This window comes from Stegostoma tigrinum, chromosome 43 (assembly GCF_030684315.1).
Source record: "Stegostoma tigrinum isolate sSteTig4 chromosome 43, sSteTig4.hap1, whole genome shotgun sequence".
Classification (NCBI taxonomy): Eukaryota; Metazoa; Chordata; class Chondrichthyes; order Orectolobiformes; family Stegostomatidae; genus Stegostoma; species Stegostoma tigrinum.
In genome coordinates, this window is record NC_081396.1 from 8234175 (window position 1) to 8254853 (window position 20679).

The following is a 20679-nucleotide window of genomic DNA, read 5'->3' on the forward strand; positions in this document are numbered from 1 at the left end:
TGACGATTCGCACGTACAGCATGTCTAGTGCTCTTTAGGATAGCCAAATAAGGATTGCAGTAAAAAAGGGAATAGGGCCTTCGGCCGGCAGTAAAGGAAGGGCTGTCCGACAGGACGCGGAATGATAGGTTAAGACCAATGGGAGCAGGGAGGTGTGATTCTGCAACTCCTAAATTGTATAAGAATGTTTAACATTCTTTGTAGCGTGTGCCTGTCTAGCAGACACCCTTTCTTGCAGGATCGTACCGAATAAAATTGTCTGGTTTCCCAGGCTGAATTTGTGAACAGGGACTGTTTCTCACACCCGACCTCATCCCAAGACCAACGCCACCCCCTCATCCCCGCCCCCTTAACCTGTCCGTCTTCTCTCCCACCTCCCTGACCAATCACCACCACGTCCTACGTGCACTCTCCTATCGCCATCCCACCGACCTTCCCCAGGCCAACCCCTCCACTCTCTCTATTTATTTCAGACCCCTCCCCCCCCATTTCTGTAGAAAGCTCGGCCTGCCGTGCTCCTCCAGCCCCACACTGCGTTATCTGGTACTCCAGCATCGGCAGTTCTTACCATCTCTGAATTTATTCTGCTCTTTTGTGTTTTTTTTTGCGGCAGGGTTTTCACGAGAGAAAACAAGACAGCGGCAGCGCCCCGCGCCTCAGACCCTACCGTTCCCTGCCGGAGGTGCACCTGATGTCGGACAACTCTCAGGGCAGATCCTCTCACAAGATGGCGGCAGCAGCGGACGGGTGGTTGCCCAGACGACGGACCCTCAGCGGCGAGCGGGGATGAGAAGAGACGCAAAATGGCGGCCGGTTGCCAGGGTAACCAGCGACCATCAGGGAAGCCACGCCCCCCGGTTGCCCGGGAAACCCGCCTAGACCCGCCCATATCCACCCGCGCCCGAGACGGTGGTTGCTGAGCCTCCCAGCTCGGCAATGGTGGTCTGCGCCTGGGAGACCTGTGCGATTCGGGGTTGGGGAGGAGAGTCTGAGGCCCTGCCCGATTCCGTTTCCGAAGGATTTACAGCCCCAAAAGCTAATCTCACCTTGCGGCGGGTTTCGTCTCGCTAATATCGTCCGACTTCACCGTCAGCTCTGATGACCGTCGCTGACGCCGAGCGCACTGCCTAGTTCTGCACCTGCGCACTGCATTCCCCCTGCCATCGATAGAGGACATGCTGACCGGCTGGGCATTCTGGGTAAATTCAACGCCATCGAGACATATAATCAAAGGCTCAATGTTTGTTCTAGTGGCAAAGCAGAATGTCTGTGGATGAGAGGGACGTTTGACCGGGAGTGCTTCAGCCAATTTTTTGTCTGCCAGAGAATCTCAGCAGATCGGGAAGTATCTGTGGAGAGAAATAGGATTAACATTTGAGTCCAAAATGAATTTTCTTCTTTTTTGTGAACAGTTCCATCTTGGAATCAAAACATTAACCGTGTTTCTCTCTCCAGTGCCTTCTGTTTTTATTTAATATTTCCAGCGTCCATATTAGTTTGTTTTCATTGCAGTACAAGCATATTGAACTGATTGGACTCTCGTGTGCAGGAAATCAGTGGTATGGAGCCTCCCTGAAGTCTGCCCTTTTTCACAGCTCCCTTTCACTTAAAGGATACAGAACATGAAAAATTGCATCATGAAAATTAGCTGTCTCTTTATTCACTTTTCTACAATGTGTCAGAGTTCATACTTGAAGTTTGTATGACTATCCAGCATAATTAACCATCCTGACTTGAAAGACTCACAGAATCAATCAAACTGATGAATCGCTGTCATGATCTCATGAGGAAAAAATCCATCAATTGATATAAATCCTGAGACTGGAAACAATTCATCTAACCTCTGGACACAGTGGTGAATTTAGATGGGCTGAGATTGTTCACCTGTTTTAAATGTAGAGAGGGATTAACGCAGTTGTTTATATGTTACACATGGCATTTCTGCACAGCACAGAGAATGTTTATTTGTGTTTGCAGCTGGTAGAAAACTGGGGCTCATGGTGGCTCAAAGGTTAAAACTGCTGCTTCACAGCACCACAGACCTGCTCTCAATTCCATCCTCAGGTGACTGTCTATGTCGCGCTTGCACATTCTCCCCATGTCAGTGTGGATTTCCTCCCACAGTCCAAAGATGTGCAAGCTAGGTTGATCAGCTATGCTAAATTGCCCATAGTGTCAAGGGTGTGAAATGCAGGGATAGAATGAAAGGTGGGTATAGGTCTCAGTCTGGGTGTCATGCGTTTTGGAGGTCCAGTGTGGACTCAATGAGCCAAATAGCCTGCTTCCACACTGTAGTGATTATATGATTCGATAATCACAGCTTCAAACACATGAAATACAAAGTTGATAGAAATTATTCAATCTGGAAATAAATTTGCTGATGATTTTCTTTCCAGAAATCATTGGATTCGTTGATCTTTAATACAGAATGTCTCCCCATTAAAGCTAAATGTACATGACACGGTTACAGAATTATCTGTATTTAGATACCTCTAAGCATGTTTGGAAACAGGAGACAAATAAGATGCGATTTAAACTTTAAACTAAAAATTCAGTTATACCTGATACCTTGAAAAGAGATTTCTTTTAATTATCCTGTTTACAGATGTTATTACACTAATGCAGAATGGTGATAGTTTTCGGACTCATGCTTGTCTTCTGCTTTCCATCAACCGTCTCTCTTTTTCTTATTTTCTTTCTATCTTTCTTTAAAGTTCTCTTATTTGTTTTTTTCCCCCTTGGGGAGCTCATTTGCAGTGGAACGGGTAGCATCAGCAACAACCATGAGTGTTGACCCAGCAGCAAGAGATGGCACCACAGCAATGACAACTTCAACTTGGTGGGCCTGGCACAGGAATCAAGTCAGCAGTGGCACCAGCATCAACTTCAGCACTGGTTCAAAGGATTACACTCTTGTATTTGTTCACCAAGATTGTGGACTTTGAACAGGTTGATTACTTGGAAGCAGAGATGTTATTACATACATCCGGAGCAGGTGTACTTGAACATGGGTCTCTGGATCCAGTATGATTGGAGACCATGAGCTTAAGAATTGCTCATAGAAGACCTCATCAGAAACAGTTGTGACCGCATCATTCTGGCTTGGTACTCTGATCGAGGGCACAACCAGCTTAAAAGCCTCGAGACTTTGTGCATTAAACATTTTTTTGAAATAAGCTATCTTGTGGCACAGTGATAGTATCCCTACCGTGGTCCAGAAGGCCTGGGTTCAAGTCTCACCTGCTCCAGACGTGAGTATTAACATTTCTGAAGAGGTTATTATTAAAACAGATCAAACATTTTTGATTCTAGTAATATCTTGTGAACGTGATGACAACATAGCAACACATTATTTTGTTTGAATAAATGGAATACACTGATTAATATATCTTGTAAATAATGCAATCTCTTTCATGAATTTTCAGACAGCTCAATGGGTTGAAGAGTAATAGATGTAGCTTAGTTTAGGTAAATGCAAGGTTTTGTATTTTGGTAAGGCAAACCAGAGCAGACCTTATAGAGCCTGGGAAGTATTGCCAAACAGAGACCTAGGGGTGAGAGATAATGGGAACTGCAGATGCTGGAGAATCCAAGACAACAAAGTGCGGAGCTGGACGAACACCGCAGGGCAAGCAGCATCTTAGGAGCACAAAAGCTGACGTTTCAGGCCGAGACCCTTCATCAGAAAAAACATGATGAAGGGTCTAGGCCAAAATGTCAGCTTTTGTGCTCCTAGGATGCTGCTTGGCCTGCTGTGTTTGTCCAGCTCCACAGTTTGTTGTCAGAGACCCAGGTGTGTAGTTCCTTGAACGTGGAGTCTCAGGTAGATAGGGTGTAAAGAAGGCATTTGGCACCCTTGCCTTCATTGGTGAGTGCAGTGACTTTAGGACATGTGATGCCCTGTTGTGACTGTACACGACATTGTTGAGGCCATTTTTAGAATACTGTGTTCAATTCTTAGCTTTCCCAGCTGTAATTGAAACAACTCGAGCCTAGTTGTCATAGCTGAATCGCTACAGACCAGGGAACATCTTGATGCATCTCCTGCACAGTGCCTGTTACAATCTCACAGAACGGCAGACTCCTCCAGCTCTGACAACAAAGTGTGTAGCTGGATGAACACAGCAGGCCAAGCAGCATCTCAGGAGCACAAAAGCTGATGCTTCGGGCCTAGACCCTCCGAAACGTCAGCTTCTGTGCTCCTGAGATGCTGCTTGTCCTGCTGTGTTCATCCAGCTACACACTTTATCTTGGATTCTCCAGCATCCGACAGCTGTTGTCTTCGTTGCCGCCCCGTCCCTTCCTATTGGTCCAGCGCTACCGCCAATCACCAGTGGAACGACGTTGAGCGTTGAGCATGCGCATTGTGGGCGACGCCATGCGGCCTCGGGCAGTTGTGTTGCGGATCGCAGCGATTGAGGGCGCTGTCGGTGAGTCAGGGGAGGGCTGCAGCCAGCAAGGTAGGTCATTTAAATCAGACTTTATACCGCTTGACGTATGACTCAAACCCCGAATCAGAATCTAGCGCATCTTCTTTTGTATTTTGCTGAGCGACAGCCATGGCGTTTCTTCGAAGCCCCATGTTGATGGCGACCATCTTGAATGGCGATCGTTTGTACGAACTGCGCGTGCGTGACGCCCATCTTTTTCGGGGGCAATAGGCTGCACCGTGCATGTGCTGACCACACAATGGGTTGCCATCTTTTTTGGGGGTTCTGTATTAATGGGCGAGAAAGCCAATGAGAGAGAAGGTCCCGGGCCAGTGTGCTCCACTTGCTGTTGCAAGCCCTATTCCACACAATAATGTATGGTTGAACCCAGTTGCACGAGTTTCCTGTTGATTTGATTGTTTCTCGGAAGTAGGCACTTGGACTGACCAGCATTTTTTTTGTTTTGTCCATCCGCAATTGCCCTTGAGAAGGTATTAGTGAGTTCCCTTTTCTGCAGAAGATACTTATTTGGTGAGTGTCTGCTATAAGGTCTGTTCTATTCTTAAGATTCAACATCGCACAGCAGCTGAGGGGTGCTGTGTAAGTTGGATAAAATGTTGAAATATCAACTAAAATAATCAAGTAGTTCTTTAGAATACATTTCGATTGGTAGGGGAGGCAATACGTCACAAATGACAACAAAGTGCTGGAGAGACTCAGTGAGTCTGACAGCATCTGCAGACCAAGATATGGTGTTAGCACTAGGAGTCCAAATTTGCGCTGAAGTAAAAAAAATGTCAGACTTGAAACATTACACCGGTTTCTGTCTCCATAGATGTTGACGGACCTGCTGAGTTTCTCCAGCGTTCTGTTTCTATTTCAGATTTTCAGTATTTCTATTTTGGGTGAAATGTCACAGTTGCAGCATGTCAGCCTTCTTCATGCCAGTTTGGTCCAGGGCAAATGTGTCTGTAATAATTATTTGAGGTTCAGCAGCTTTGTGTGAAATTTTGAGCTGGTGGCTGAACTACACACACTATGATTGATCAGGGAGGAGAAGAGTTACATAGATTCTTTGTACCAGGGGGCTGTCACACCTCTGATTAGGTCATCTGAATTGGACAATAGTAAAAGAAAGGTGTGCATGACTGCAGATGAGGCAAGTAAGGGGACCCAGAGGGCAGGATTCTCATCCTTTAGTAATTTCTGAATAGGTTTGAGGTTCTTTTACCTCATAAAGGGCCACATAATCTGCTTCTTCACCATACTAATTCTGATTTCTGTCAGGATGAGAGTGAGGTGGCAGGGTGACAAGCTATCTGACCGTGCCACGGTACGAAATTTGTAGTGGAGGAGGATGGGTCCATGTAGGTACCAAAGACATAGCCAGGACAAAAATGGATATTCTGCGTCAATAAGAAAAGCCAGACAACAAATTTAGAATCATAAACCTTGCACTATTTGGGCCACATGGAAATCGGCGTAGGGAAAATCACATTCGAGAAATGTCTTGGTGACTCCAGGACTGGTGTGGGAGAAATTGCTTCTTGTTCATGGAGAATCAGCACCAGTACTTGACAAAGTGGGATCTGAACCAGTGGGATAGTTTCCACCTGAACCATTTTGGTATCTTTGTCCTTGCTGACTGCTTAACTCAGGAGGTAGAGAGAATTTTAATAATGGGGCAAAGATCAAATCTGGGAAGATGTGAATTAAACAGAGTCAAGGCCAATGGGGAAAGTAATAATATAGCAAATAATAAAGAGACCATTGTAAAAAGGCATATGGAGTGAAAATCTAAGAAACAACAAAGACTAGAATTTACAAAGCAATTAAAAATATAAAATTAAAGACTCTATTTGAATGCATGTAGTATTCAAAACAAAACTGAAGTGAACAAATATGATCTGGTAGCCATCACAGAGGCATGACTGTTGGATGACATGGAAGTGTGCATGACATGTAGAAATTTCAGGCATCCAGGAAAACATCTGGGGAGTGTGTTTTAAGTTAATGTTGGTGTTAGCATAAAGAAAATGATAACCCTAACCCCAGGAAGCTAAAAAGTAGGAAGAGTTTATTTAGAAATGAGAAATCACAACAGCAGAAGTCATTTTTGGGTGTGGCAGCTAGTTCTGGAGGACGTCTTCAGTCCTATCACTGGACTGTTATCAGGGCCCGTAGCATTTGTATTATCCATTATTTTCAGCTGTTTCTTGACGTTACATAGAGTGCAATGAATTGTCTTAAGACTTGCATTTCTAATGCTGGGGACCTTGGGAGGAGGCCATGATGGATCATGTACTCAGCGCTTAATACCATAAGACAGAGGAGCAGAAGTTAGGCCATTTAGCCCATCAAGTCTGCTTTGCCATTCAATCGTGGCTGACAAGTTCCTCAACCCCATTCTCCTGCTTGCTCCTTGTAACCCTTAATAATCAAGAACCTATTTATCTCAGTCTTAAAACTACTCAAATGACCTGGCCTCTACAGCCTTCTGTGGCAGTGAATTCCACAGATTCAACACTCTCTGGCTGAAGAAGTTTCTCCTTATCTAATAGGTCTTTGATTTACTCTTAGGCTGTGCCCTCAGGTTCTAGTCTGTCCTACCAATGGAAGCATATTCTCGACATCCACTCTGTCCAGGTCATTCAGTATTCTATAAGTTTCAATTAGATGTCCCCTCATCCTTCTAAACACCAATGAATATAGTCCCAGAGTCCTCAAACATTCCATTAAGCCTTTCATTCCTGGGACCATTCTCGTGAACCTCCTCTGAACCTTTTCCAGGGCCAGTACATCCTTCCTGAGGTATGGGGACTAAAAACGCATCCCTGCTTTTATGTTCAAATTCTCTCAAAATAAATGCCAACATTGCATTTGCCTTCCTGACTACTGACTTAACCTGCAAGTTTACCTTGAAAATCCTGGATTGGAACTCCCAAGTTTGTTTTCACTTCAGACTTCTGAATTTTCTCCCCATTTTAGAAAATAGTCCATGCTTTTATTCTTCTCAACAAAGGGCATGACCTCTCAATTTCCCACATTGTACTCCATCTGCCACTTCTTTGCCCACTGCCCTAACCTGTCTAAATCCTGCTGCAGCCTCCCCACTACCTCAATACCACCTGTACCTCTACCTATCTTTGTATCGTCTGCAAATTTCTGACTGAAGATTGAAGAAATACTTCAGCTGTGTCATTTACAATGATGTGCTGAGCTCCTTCATCACTGTGGGTGGGAATATTTGTGGGGGTCCTGCTCCAGTGAGTTGTTTAATTGTCCACCAGCATTTACGACAGGATGCATAGGACTGTGGAGTTTAAACCTGATCTGAACGTTGTTGGATCACCTCACTGTATCACTTGCTGCTTCCGCTGTTTTGCATTCAAATAGTAAATAAAAACTAAAGAACTACAGATGTTGTAAATCAGAAAACAATAACAGAAATCGCTGGAAAAGCGCAGCAGGTCTGGCAGCCTCTGTGAAGAGAAATCAAAGTTAGTGTTTCATGTCCGGTAACCCTTCCTCAGAACCCTTCTCAACCAAAATCTGTAAGCTTGGTACAGACTAGTATATCCCACCACTGTCTCGTTGCCATCAAGCTGGGGTGGGGTGTCAACCCTGGCTGAACAAACAGTGGAAAGAGGGTCATTGAATCCGAAATGTTAACTTTGATTTCCCTTCACGGATGCTGCGAGACCTGCTGAGCTTTTCCAGCAACTTCCGTTATTCTTGCATCTAAGTAGTCTTCGTCGATTCTTCACCAGATTGATACCTCATTTTTAGGTATACCTGGTGCTGCTCTTTGAATGCCGTTCTGCACTCTCCATTAAACCAGGGTTGACTCCCACCTGGCTTGACGGCAATGGTGCAGTGATGGGATATGCTGTCCCTGAGGTTACAGGCTTTGGTTGAGCACAGTTCTCATGATTCTCACTGGCATACCTGTAAGTAATAATCCAGACGCCCAGTCTAAAATTCTGTGGATATGGATTCAAATCCCACCCCAACAACTAGAACATAGAACATTACAGCACAGTACAGGCCCTTCGGCCCTCGATGTTGTGCCGACCTGTCGTGCCGATCTCAAGCCCATCTAACCTACAGTATTCCATGTACGTCCATATGCTTGTCCAATGACAACTTAAATGTACCTAAAGTTGGCGAATCTACTACCGTTGCAGGCAAAGCGTTCCATTCCCTTACTACTCCCTGGAGTAAAGAAACCACCTCTGACATCTGTCCTATATCTTTCACCCCTCAATTTAAAGCAATGCCCCCTCATGCTCGCCGTCACCATCCTAGGAAAAAGGCTCTCCCTGTCCACCCTATCTAACCCTCTGATTATTTTATATGTTTCAATTAAGTCACCTCTCAACCTTCTTCTCTCTAATGAAAACAGCCTCAAGTCCCTCAGCCTTGTAAGACCTTCCCTCCATACCAGGCAACATCCTAGTAAATCTCCTCTGCACCCTTCCCAAAGCTTCCACATCCTTCTTATAATGCGGTGACCAGAACTGTACACAATACTCCAAGTGCAGCCGCACCAGAGTTTTTTACAGCTTCACCATAACCTCTTGGTTCCGGAACCCGATCCCTCTATTAATCAAAGCTAAAACACTGTATGCCTTCTTGCCACCCAGGTTGACAGGGCTGTTAACTTTCAAGGATCAGTGTACATGGACACCGAGATCTCTCTGCTCATCTACACTACTAAGAATCTTACCGTTAGCCCTGTACTTTGCCTTCTGGTTACTCCTACCAAAGGGCATCACCTCACACTTGTCTGCATTAAACTCCATTTGCCACCTCTCAGCCCTGCTCTGCAGCTTATCTATGTCTCTCTGCAACCTACAGCATCCTTCGTCACTATCCACAATTCCACCGACCCTTAGTGTCGTCTGCAAATTTACTAACCCATCCTTCTACGCCCTCATCCAGGTCATTGATAAAAATGACAAACAGCAGTGGACCCAACACTGACCCTTGCGGTACACCACTAGTAACTGGTCTCCAGGATGAACATTTCCCATCAACTACCACCCTCTGTCTTCTTTCAGCAAGCCAATTTCCGATCCAAACTGCGATATCTCCCACAATTCCATTCCTCCGCATTTTGTACAATAGCCTACTGTGGGGAACCTTATCAAATGCCTTGCTGAAATCCATATACACCACATCAACCAGTTTCCTCTCATCTACCTGTTTGGTCACCTTCTCAAAGAACTCAATAAGGTTTGTGAGGCACGACCTTCCCTTCACAAAACCGTGCTGACTATCCCTAATCAATTTATTCTTTTCTAGATGATTATAAATCCTATCCCTTATAACCTTTTCCAACACTTTACCAACAACTGAGGTAAGGCTCACTGGTCTGTGATTACCAGGGTTGTCTCTACTCCCCTTCTTGATCAGGGGAACCGCATTTGCTATCCTCCAGTCATCTGCCACTGTTCCTGTAGACAATGACGAGTTAAGGATCAATGCCAAAGGCTCAGCAATCTCCTCCCTGGCTTCCCAGAGGATCCTAGGATAAATCCCATCCGGCCCAAGGGACTTATCTATCTTCACCCTCTGTAGGATTTCTAATACCTCTTCCTTGTGAACCTCAATCCCACCTCGTCTAGTAGCCTGTATCTCAGTATTCTCCTCGACAACATTGTCATTTTCTAGAGTGAATACTGTTGAAAAATATTCATTTAGCGCTTCCCCATCTCATCTGACTTCACACACAACTTACCACTACTATCCTTGATTGGGCCTAATCTTACTTTCGTCATTCTTTTATTCCTTAAATACCTATAGAAAGCCTTAGGGTTTACCCTGATCCGCCAACAACTTCTCATGTCTCCTCCTGGCTCTTCTGAGCTCTCTCTTTAGGTCTTTCCTGGCTACCTCGTAGCCCTCAAGTGCCCTAACTGAGCCTTCACATCTCATCCTAACATAAGCCGCCTTCTTCCTCTCGACCAGAGATTCCACCTCCTTCGTAAACCGCGGCTCCCACACTTGACAGCTTCCTCCCTGCCTGACAGGTACATACTTATCTAGAACACACAGGAGCTTTTCCTTGAATAAGCTCCACATTTCTAATGTGCCCATCCCCTGCAGTTTCCTTCCCCAACCTATGCTCCCTAAATCTTGCCTAATCTCATCGTAATTGCCTTTCCCCCAGCTCTAACTCTTGCCCAGTGGTATACACCTATCCCTTTCCATCACTAAAGTAAACATAACAGAATTGTGATAGCTATCACCAAAATGCTCACCTACTTCCAAATCTAACACCTGGCCAGGCTCATTACCCAGTACCAAATCTAATGTGGCTTCGCCCCTTGTTGGCCTATCTACATACTGTGTCAGGAAGCCTCCTGCACACACGGGACATAAACTGACCCATCTATAGTACTCGAACTATAGTGTTCCCAGTCAATATTTGATGGAATTCCAATTCAGTTAATAAATCTGGAATTGAAAGTTAATTGGAGTATTGATGCTCACAAAACTGCCATCAATTGCTGTAGAAATCCCGCCTTGTTACCTTTTTTAAGGAAGGAAATCTGCCATTCCTCCTGGTCTGGACAACATGTGACTCCAGATCTACAAGAAGGTGCTTGACTCTGAACTGCCAGCTGAAATGGCTGAGCAAGCCACTCAGCAATTAGAAATGTGTAACATTTCAGACGTTGCCAGCAACGCCCACAACCTATGACAGAATAAAGACCCAAGTGCTATACCCCATCAACATGATGGGAGGCTGTGCTCAACGTGAAGACCTAACTTGATCTATTACAAGAACTGTGCGGTGGTCGCTCCTACCAGTACATAGATAAATGCATCTGTGAGAGTTGATTGATGGAAATAAGAGACAACTGTCCAATATTTTATCGAGATTCCAGCCCAAGGGAGTGAGCGTGCGTGGGATAGGAGTTTAAAGCTTTTGGAGCAACAAGAGAAGAAAATATTCCACGGGCACTGGAATTGCCTGTTCTGAATTTTCATCCTGTACTGATTTTTGTAGTGATTACTGTAGTGATTTTTGTTCACTCTTTTTACAGGGGGCATTAGAGGGGTGAATTTACAAAGGACAAGTCAAAATGAACATCACATCAACCCTTAAGAGAGTCACTCAATTCATCAGGATCTCAATACTATCAGCTTCTGAACGTGCAGCTGGAAATGTTCGTCAGTTCTGTCTGACGGGTCAGATTTCAAACAAAAATTTGACAGCAAAAGCTCCAAGACATACGGCTGATTGAGAGCGTTTCAGTGAACTGACTGTGGAAAAAGGTTTAACCAGTTACACAGACTGGAAAACGTTGCACATTGTGTGTGAACTTCAACTGATCGTCAACCTGGAAGGGCAAGAGGACAGCGATGCCACGGAGAAACCGTGGAAGTGTGCGGACTGTGGAAAGGGATTCACGTGTCCATCAAAGCTGGAAACTCATCGACGCACTCACACTGGGGAGAGGCCGTTCACCTGCTCAGTCTGTGGGAAGGAATTCTCTCAGTCCTCCAACCTGGCATTGCACCAGCGGGTTCACACCGGAGAGAAGCCGTACAGCTGCTCTTTGTGCGGGAAAAGATTCACTCAGTCGTACAACCTCGCGTTACACAGGCGAGTTCACACTGGGGAGAGGCCATTCACATGCTCCGTGTGTGGGAAAGGATTCATTAATTCATCCAACCTGGTGTCACACCAACGAGTTCACACCGAGGAGAAACCATTCAGCTGCATCTCTTGCGGAATGAGCTTCAGGCTTTCATCCACTCTGCTGAAACACCAGCGAGTGCACACTGAGGAGAAACCATTCAGCTGTGCTGACTGTGGTAAAAGCTTCAGGCATTCGGGCAGCCTCACTGTACACCAGCGCATTCACACTGGGGAGAGGCCATTCACCTGCTCCGCATGTGGAAAGGGCTTCACCGATTCGTGCCAATTGTTGAGACACCAGCGAGTTCACACTGGGGAGAGGCCTTTCATCTGCTCAGAGTGTGGGAAGGGGTTCATTGATTCATCGCAACTGTTAAAACACCAGCGAGTTCACAAGTGACTGTATGAATCAGACTCTGTTATCACAGGAATGAACCATGTTTATTCTTACAGTTAGGGTATGTTTCTGCTGATATTAATAATCTCTGGGCCGGAGTTTAATAACCTGAATCTGTAGCTGATGGCATTCTCAGCACTGCAGTATCCCACTGTCTTTCCCCATAATTCAGGAACTCTCATCAAAAAATTAACTTGTAACAGGCTTATGAATTATTCCCCTAATCCTACATTGATGTTTGAAACAAGGTTTACAATTCAGTGTCTGAAAGGTTCCACTGATTAATATCTCAAGTGAAAAGGTGTGGATCGATCTTTGCTAACAGTCCTTAACTGACTTGGACATTTCATGCAGTGGCCCCTCCATTGACCAAGATGAAGAAAATTAATGAGAGTTTGGGGAGCATCAAGGCCTCAAATGAAACCCTTAACCTGGTACAGAAACCTAGAAATTGGAGACAAGTCCAATCCAAGTGATTGTGACTGTGAGAAATCAGTGTCTCTTAAATTTATAGGCTTTGAATCTTGTACACACAGTTCTCTTCCTCTCTCAGCCTCATTCCCACGACAAACCTCCACAGCTTCTTTCTGGCTGACAGACACAGGTTATGCCTGTTACCTCTGGGGACTTGTCTCCAACACAGGCTCTGAAACCAGATTGTTGTAATCCTGACTCACTTGGAGTTGAGGACCCATATGTAAACTGTGTGATGGTTAAAGCAGGCTCAAGATAGGATGGGAAAGAGATATCAAATAAATTCAGTCTTGCTTCAGCCCAAACCCTACATTAGTTAACTGTTCAGAGGGAACACCAGCAGCAGATGCCAGCACTCTCTCTGCATCATCCGCTGAGACCAATAGCCAATTTTTGATGTGATGAGCTGTAAGCTTTTCCTGACTATTTAGCTCATGCATTGTACTTAAACTATTGCATCTCAATAACGTCTTTAATATCAATAATGAGTTTGACACCCGACTGCCCCTTTGCAGTAATCTGGGACTTAGGGAATCGTAGCGGCCCAGATCATAATTTTGAGAAGCAATGTTCTGAGGTCAGTGTGAATGGAGAAGTTCCTAAGTGAAGCCAGGGTATACAATGATGTTGGCATATTATAGGAAATGGAAAATAACCTCCAGATTGTAGATGGGTGCAATGGTAGTTACGAGCATACACTCACTAGGGTTTCTAAGGAGTTGAAGAGTCAAAACTAATGTTTGACTTAGGTCCAGAATCAGTTGATCTGTGTTTTGTTTTAAATTTGTTTATTGGATGTGGGGCATCACTGGAAAAACTAACATTTATTGCCCATTCCTAGTTCTCCTGGAGATGGAGTCCCTACAGTGTGGAAACAGGCCCTTTGGGCTAACAAGGCCCCACCAATCCTTGGAGCATCCCACCCAGACCCATCTCCCATAACGCACCTAATCTACAGGCCCCTGAACACTACGGACAAGTTAGCTCAGCCAGTCCACCTAACCTACACATCTTTTGGACTGTGGGAGGAAACTGGAGTACCTGGAGAAAACCCACGCAAACATGGGGAGAATGTGCAAACTCTACACAGACAGTCACCCGAGGGTGGAATTGAACCCGGGTCCCTGGTGTTGCGAGGCAGCACTGCTAACCACTGAGCCACCAATGGTAGTACTGAGCTGCCTTCTTGAATAGCTACAGTCCATTTGGTATAGGAACACCCACAATGCCACAAGGAAGAAAGTTTCAGGATTTTGACCCAGCAACACTGAAGGAATAGTGAAATGTTTCCAAGTCAGGATGCAGAGTGGCTTGGAGAGAAATTGGTACTCTCCCCGAGTATCTGTCACCCTTGTCCTTCAAGATGGCTATGGGTTTAGAAAGTGTTGTCAAAAAAGTTTTCACTGCATATGGGTGTATGTTCAAGCTGTTTTAATAGTGCCAATTTTTAGAGGGAACTGGTGGATCAATTTAAAAATAAAGTGATGTTTGGTAGGAGAGGGTTGTGCATGACTGCAGTTAGTTACACTGGGAATAGGAGGCACAGGATTGGGTAGGCCCCAACAAAGGAGAAAATCAGTACGAGCACTGGAACAGAATATTGAGTCAGACGCAGTAAGTACCAGGCTGAGTGAGGAGTTAGAAAGCGCCAAGGGAGCTCTGAGGGAGTTTGTTCCACAACAAAATACCTCAAAGCAGACCAGACCTTTGTTTTGGCAAAATCCATCAGCTTCAGGCACAAACTGCCAGTGGGACCAGTTGTGGCACTGACAGCAAAATCAGAGCAGTGGACCAAGGACCTTGCTGGAACAATATAGTTTGAAACATCTCCCCTGGCTCTGCTCTGATTTCAATTTGCTAATGTATTCGTGTCTATTGACAGATTCAGATCCAAACTGCAAAATGATATCCTGGAGCTGCTTGTACTGCAGATCCTTAATTAATGTATGCATATAAGTGTTTTTATTAAACATTCCTCAGTAGTGAACTCACTGAAATAATTAAGGTCTTTCCTGCATGGTCCCTAGTGTCCCTATTCCTTACCTTGGCTCAAAAAGATTCTTCCATCTGCAACCTCAAAGCTTATCTTGTGGTCAGGATCAACATTACCATATGTCCTTTCGTCTCACAACTTGTCTTAGACTGTCTGACAAAGAGAGTTCTGTGCATGCCAGGGAAATTAGCATCTGTAATACAAAGAGGTAATTCAAGGCTGTAGTTATCCAAGTATACTGTTCTCTATTGTAATCTACCTCCCACTGGGGATGGTCACCCACTCGGAATGACAGTACACTGCTCAATTTTAACGTTTTGTTGTTGCCTGTGACCCAGATGTTGTTCAACGTCAATTTACGATTCAGAGAAAGTGCTGGAATTGCTGTGATAACTATTACTGGAGAGTAAAGTTTACTAGGTCTGTGGCACTATTGACCATCAACACGTTATATTTTGTCATTGAATAGATTGGGACTTTACTCATTGGAATTTGGAAGAATGAGGGGGGATTTTATAGAAACATATAAATTAATGAAGGGAATAGACAACGTAGAAGTAAGGAGGCTGTTTCCACTGGCAGGTAAAATTAGAACTAAGGGGCAGCGCCTCAAAATAAGTAGGAGCAGATTTAGGACTGAGTGGAGGAACTCCTTCAGCAAAAGGGTAATGAATCTGTGTAATTCCCTGCCCACTGAAGCAGTTGAGGCTACCTTTATTGAATGTTTTTAAGGCAAAGATAGATTTTTGAATAATAAAAGAATTAAGTGTTATGGTAAGGTGCCAGGTAAATGAAGCTGAGTCCACAACAAGAATGGCAGAGCAGGTTCAAGGGGCCAGATGGCCTACAACTGCTCCTATTTCTTTTATTTTTATGTTAACGGTCCAGTAACACTCTGAGAACATTGGTTCAAATCCAAACCACCAAGGCAGGTGGTGAAATTTAAAATTCAAGAAATATATCTGGAATTACAACTTAGCCTAATTTATAGCGTAACCATGAAAGCATCAGCAGCTGTCATAAAGACGCACCTGGTTCACAAGTGACCTTTCATGGAAGAACTTTGCGGTCCTTACCCAGTCTGGCCTACATGAGAACCCAGACCCACAGAAATGTGCTTGTCTTGTAACTGCCCTCCAAAATGACCATTCATTTTAGGAGTAACCAGGGATGGGCCACATATGTTGGCATTGCCAAAAAGATACATGGTTTTAGCCACTCGATGGAACACAAGGAGTGACAGTGTGTGCGTGTGCTGCTTTTCGTTATCTGAAACACAAGCCTGTCTCTTGACTGCCCCCGCACAAGCCACCAATTCAAATGGTACAAATTGGAAATTGCTCATCATGAGTGAATCCATAGCATGACCCTGTGTGCTGTGTAACATCTGACGTTTACACAAGCAGGCCTCATTTTTCCTGGAAAACGAAGTGTCTGCTGCTTTCCAGATCCGCTTCCTTCCCCTCACTCTTGTCCTCAGTTCATAAATTCTTTGTGTATGTCATTCTTCAGCAGGCCTAAAGTCTCCACTTTAAATACCACCATCCATTTGGTACTGTAATGGAGTCAGTTCTGAGTGACTTGTCACTCTCATTTTAAGACTTCCTATAATAATGCACTGCTCCCGATCTTCTGTCCAATCCATGTCCTCACCTGAGTTCCAGATTACAATATGATTGATTAAAATTCAAGACATAAAATTTCATCCCTTTAAAACATAAACACCTTCTTTTAGACAGATGTTAAGTTATCCAACAATGTATGACATTTCTGCCAGTTCATTTATTGAAACCAAGGACTCGCCGTTCTAATGGTGACATTTCCTGACTGCCCAACTCTTCTGGTAAATCTGCCCTTGAATTGTTTGTGCATTGTTTCTTCATGTTCCCACTGTTCACTAACAGAGATTGAGATGTTTGCTGCAGCTGCACAGAATTTCCTCTGTTTAAAATCACAGACTGAAAGGTCCGCTTTTTTTTTCCTGGAGTTTGCCACAAATCAGGTTCCCAGTGAGACAAAGTCTCAGCCAATGCATAGGCTTAAGGTAAAAGGAGAAAGATTTAGAAAGCACCTGAGGGGTAACTTTTTTACGTGAGGATGGAGTGTCTATGGAACAAGCTGCCAAAGGAAGTAGTAGCGGTTCGTGCAATTACAACATTTAAAAGGTATCTGGATGGGTATCTTATTGGGCAGGGTTTTGAAGGATAAGGGCCAAATGCAGGCAAATGAGACAAGGTCAGATGGGGATGGTTTTGTGCTGTATGACTGAGTGTTATCAAATTCAATACCATGCTCCAGAAGGTGTATTAGGGCAGAAGAGCTAGGAGCAGGTGTAGACAATTCAACACCTCAAGCCTGCTCCACCATTCAATATCATCATGTCTAATCTCAGCCTCAACTCCACTTGCCTGCTGCTATCCACAACCCCTCAATCCATTACTAGTTATAGATTGCCTCTCTCCTCCTTCCATCCACTCAAAAGCTGCCCTCTTACCAGCCATTGTATATAGGCATGTTAGTGAAGTCTGTAAATGTCTGCTTAGCTGAGAGTAGACCTTAGAGTTACATCGTAGCTGTGGTGAACAGTAAGTGACAAGGAGCTCCAGAAATGGAGCCCAGAGACATCGCACTGCTATGAGAGAAAGACAAGGCCAGCCCAGAGATCTAACAGGTGGGATGGGGTGGGGGGTAGCTGGACAGAGATCTAACAGTGACAGAAAGCAGTATGCAACAGAAGCCCATGCAAGTGTTCGAAAAGTGGGTGAGAAGGCCCACAGCAGTGAACTCATCAAGCTTCAATGAAGTTAATCAGTCACAGTGAGTGGAATATTGCAGTGATTGAAGCTCTTTCCAGGAATGGGCATGAAAAGAGTCGTGGGCAAGTTTGCTGGCAGAAAGTGCACAAAGGAACAAGGTGCTGTCAACGCTATTAAGGAAATTCACCAGTGGGAGTCATATCCAGTCACTATCACAGAATGTCATACCTTGTTAAAAGAGAAGCTAGTACAGAGCTGAATTGGCAGCACAGGAAAGCAGACCACAACAGTCTGCAAATGTCCAGACATGAGAAGTCACTGAGAAGCAAGGTTAATTCCTGAGGGAGTCAAAACAGAAATTGTTGGAGAAACTCAGCAAGTCTGGCAGCATCTGTGAAGAGAAAGCAGAGTTACCGTTTTGAGTCCCATGACCCTTCTTCAATCACTGAACTCAACGTGAACTTTTTCTCTCCACAAATGCTGATAGATCTGTTTCTCCAGCAATTTCTGATCTTTGTGTCAGATCTTCAGCATCTGCAGTTGATTGTTTTACTTCTTGAGGGATTTTGCAGACCCACAGGAAGCACTCAATTTCCCCTAATTTCGCAGCCCCACAAGATGAAGTTTGTTCGGCTGAAATCATGGTTAATGGCAACAAACATAATTTATTTGGTACAGCGAAGGTGTATCCATTCTTTCAGATGCTGAATGATGGTTTTACCTCACATGGTGAAATACAATGATATGAATTAGGAACAAGAGTAGTCCACCTCATCCCTAAATCGTGCTCCACATTCAACATGTTCATGGCTGTTTGGATTACTCCATATTACTTCCTACCCCTGACAGTTTTTCATCCTTTACTTAGCAAGAATCGGTTACCTCTGCATTAAAACTATTCAAAGACACTGCTTCCACCACCTCTCATGGAAGAAAGTCTGAAAGACTCAAGACTATACAAAAATAAGATCTCATATCTGACTGAAATATTTGACAAATCGTTAAACAGTGGCACCAGTTCGAGAATCTCCCATGATTTTCATCATTCACCCTCTAAAGAAGGCTGCCTCAGCGCGAGGGACCCAGGTTCGATTCCAGCCTCAGGTGACTGTCTGTGTGGAGTTTGCACATTCTCTCCAGGTCTGTGCAGGTTTCCTCCGAGTGCTGCAGTTTCCTCTCACAGTCCAAAGATGTGGGTGGCTGGGTGGGTTAGCCGTGGGATATGCAGTGAGGGATGAGTTGCGGGAAATGTGGGAGACACGGTTGAGGGCGTTATTGACCACGGGGTGGGGGGGAGTTGCAGACCTTGAAAAACAAGGAATTGGGAATAGGGGATGGCATTTTTGCAGGGTGGGAGGAGGTGTGTTCTTGGCAGCTGAAAATGGAGTCAGTGGGTTTGAAATGGATATCGGTTTCTAGGAACCGGTTTCTGGCAACCGCCGAGAAACTGATATCCATTTCGGGCCCACTGACTCCCACAGCTCCCTCGAATACACCTTCACCCACCCACCTTCCTGCAAAAATGCCATCCCCTATTCCCTATTCCTTCGACTCTGCCGCATCTGCTCCCAGGATGACGCATTCCACTCCTGTACATCTCAGATGTCTTCGTTTTTCAAGGACCGCATCCTCCCCCCTCCTCAGTGGTCGATAATGCCCTCGACAGCGTCTCCCACATTTCCCACAACTCATCCCTCACACCCCTTTCCCACACTAACAACCAAAACAGAATCCCCCTTGTCCTCACGTACCACCCCACCAAACTCCGGATTCAACGCATCATCCTCCAACAGTTCCGCCATCTGCAATCCGAACCCACCACCAAAGACATTTTTCCCTCCCCACCCTTATCTGCTTTCTTGAGGGACCACTCTCTCCATGACTCCCTTGTCTGCTCCACACTCCCCTCCAGCGCCACCACACCCAGCACCTTCCCCTGCAACCGCAGGAAGTGCTATACCTCACCTCCATCCCAGGCCCCAAGATGACTTTCCACATCAAGCAGATGTTCATCTGCACATCTGCTAATGTGGTATACTGCATCTGCTGTTCCCGTTGTGGCCTCCCCTACATCAGAGAAACCAAGCAGAGGCTTGGGGACCACTTTGCAGAACACCTATGTTTGGTTCACACTAAACAATTGCACCTCCCCGTCACGAACCATTTCAACTCCCCCTCCAATTCCTCAGACGAGATGTCCATGCTTGGCCTCCTGCAGTGCCACAACGATGCTACCCGAAGATTGCAGGAACAGCAACTCATATTCCACTTGGGAACCCTACAGCCGAATGGTATCAATGTGGACTTCACAAGCTTCAAAATCTCCCCTCCCACTGCTGCATCCCAAAACCAGCCCAGCTTGTCCCCGCCTCCCTAACCTGTCCTTCCTCCCACCTATCCCCTCCTCCCACCATAAGCGCCAGCCGCATCTCCTACCTACTAACCTCATCCGCCCCCTTAGTCAGTCCAGGGACAGTTCTATCTCCTCCCTACCTCCCCACCTACACTCACCTTTACTGGCTCCATCCTCGCCTCTTTGACCTGTCTGTCTCCTCTCCACCTATCTTCTCCTCTATCATCCTCTCTCCCTATTTATTTCGGAACACCCTTCCCCTCCCCCATTTCTGAAGAAGGGTCGAGGCCTGAAACATCAGCCTCCCTGCTCCTCTGATGCTGCTTGGCCTGCTGTGTTCATCTAGCTCTACACCTTATTATCGCAGATTTTCCAGCATCTGCACTTCCAACTATCGCTGTTTCCTATTCGTCAGCTGATCGATTCATGCCAATGTGTAATCCCCACAACATAAGCTCTTATCATCTATAGTCTTCCAATGGTCAACGACAAGGAAATAGTGTGGATCCTTCATTTCTCTCATAAGTGAATCTGAAAAGTGTTGAAAGGTGCAAAAGATGAAGGTGAGCGGCCACAAGATAGCATTCTGGACTCTCATTTACTCTCTCAAGTGAGAGACAGA

General features: G+C 45.2%; 2 protein-coding genes across 2 annotated transcripts in view; one reads left to right on the forward strand and one right to left on the reverse strand.

Moving 5' to 3' along the window:
- Positions 1–1131, reverse strand: part of LOC125448881 (zinc finger protein 229-like) — a 31305-nt gene extending 30174 nt beyond the window's left edge. The window contains exon 1 of the mRNA XM_059641829.1: positions 1047–1131. The gene's annotated coding sequence lies outside the window, so the exon portion shown is untranslated. The remainder of the gene's footprint in view (positions 1–1046) is intronic.
- Positions 1132–4378: 3247 nt separating this feature from the next.
- On the forward strand, positions 4379–15378 carry LOC125448880 (gastrula zinc finger protein XlCGF8.2DB-like). Its single transcript, XM_059641830.1, has 3 exons — positions 4379–4460; positions 4558–4611; positions 11688–15378. The coding sequence occupies exons 1-3, from the start codon at positions 4379–4381 to the stop codon at positions 12482–12484; spliced, it is 933 nt and encodes a 310-aa protein (XP_059497813.1). The 3' UTR covers positions 12485–15378.
- Positions 15379–20679: the final 5301 nt, after the last annotated feature.

Coding starts and splice junctions, on each gene's coding strand:
- LOC125448880 (XM_059641830.1), top strand. CDS start 4,379: ATGCGGCCTCGGGCAGTTGTGTTGCGGATCGCAGCGATTGAGGGCGCT. Junction 4,461..4,557: donor GGAGGGCTGCAGCCAGCAAG/GTAGGTCATTTA, acceptor GCTGAGCGACAG/CCATGGCGTTTCTTCGAAGC. Junction 4,612..11,687: donor GACCATCTTGAATGGCGATC/GTTTGTACGAAC, acceptor CGGCTGATTGAG/AGCGTTTCAGTGAACTGACT.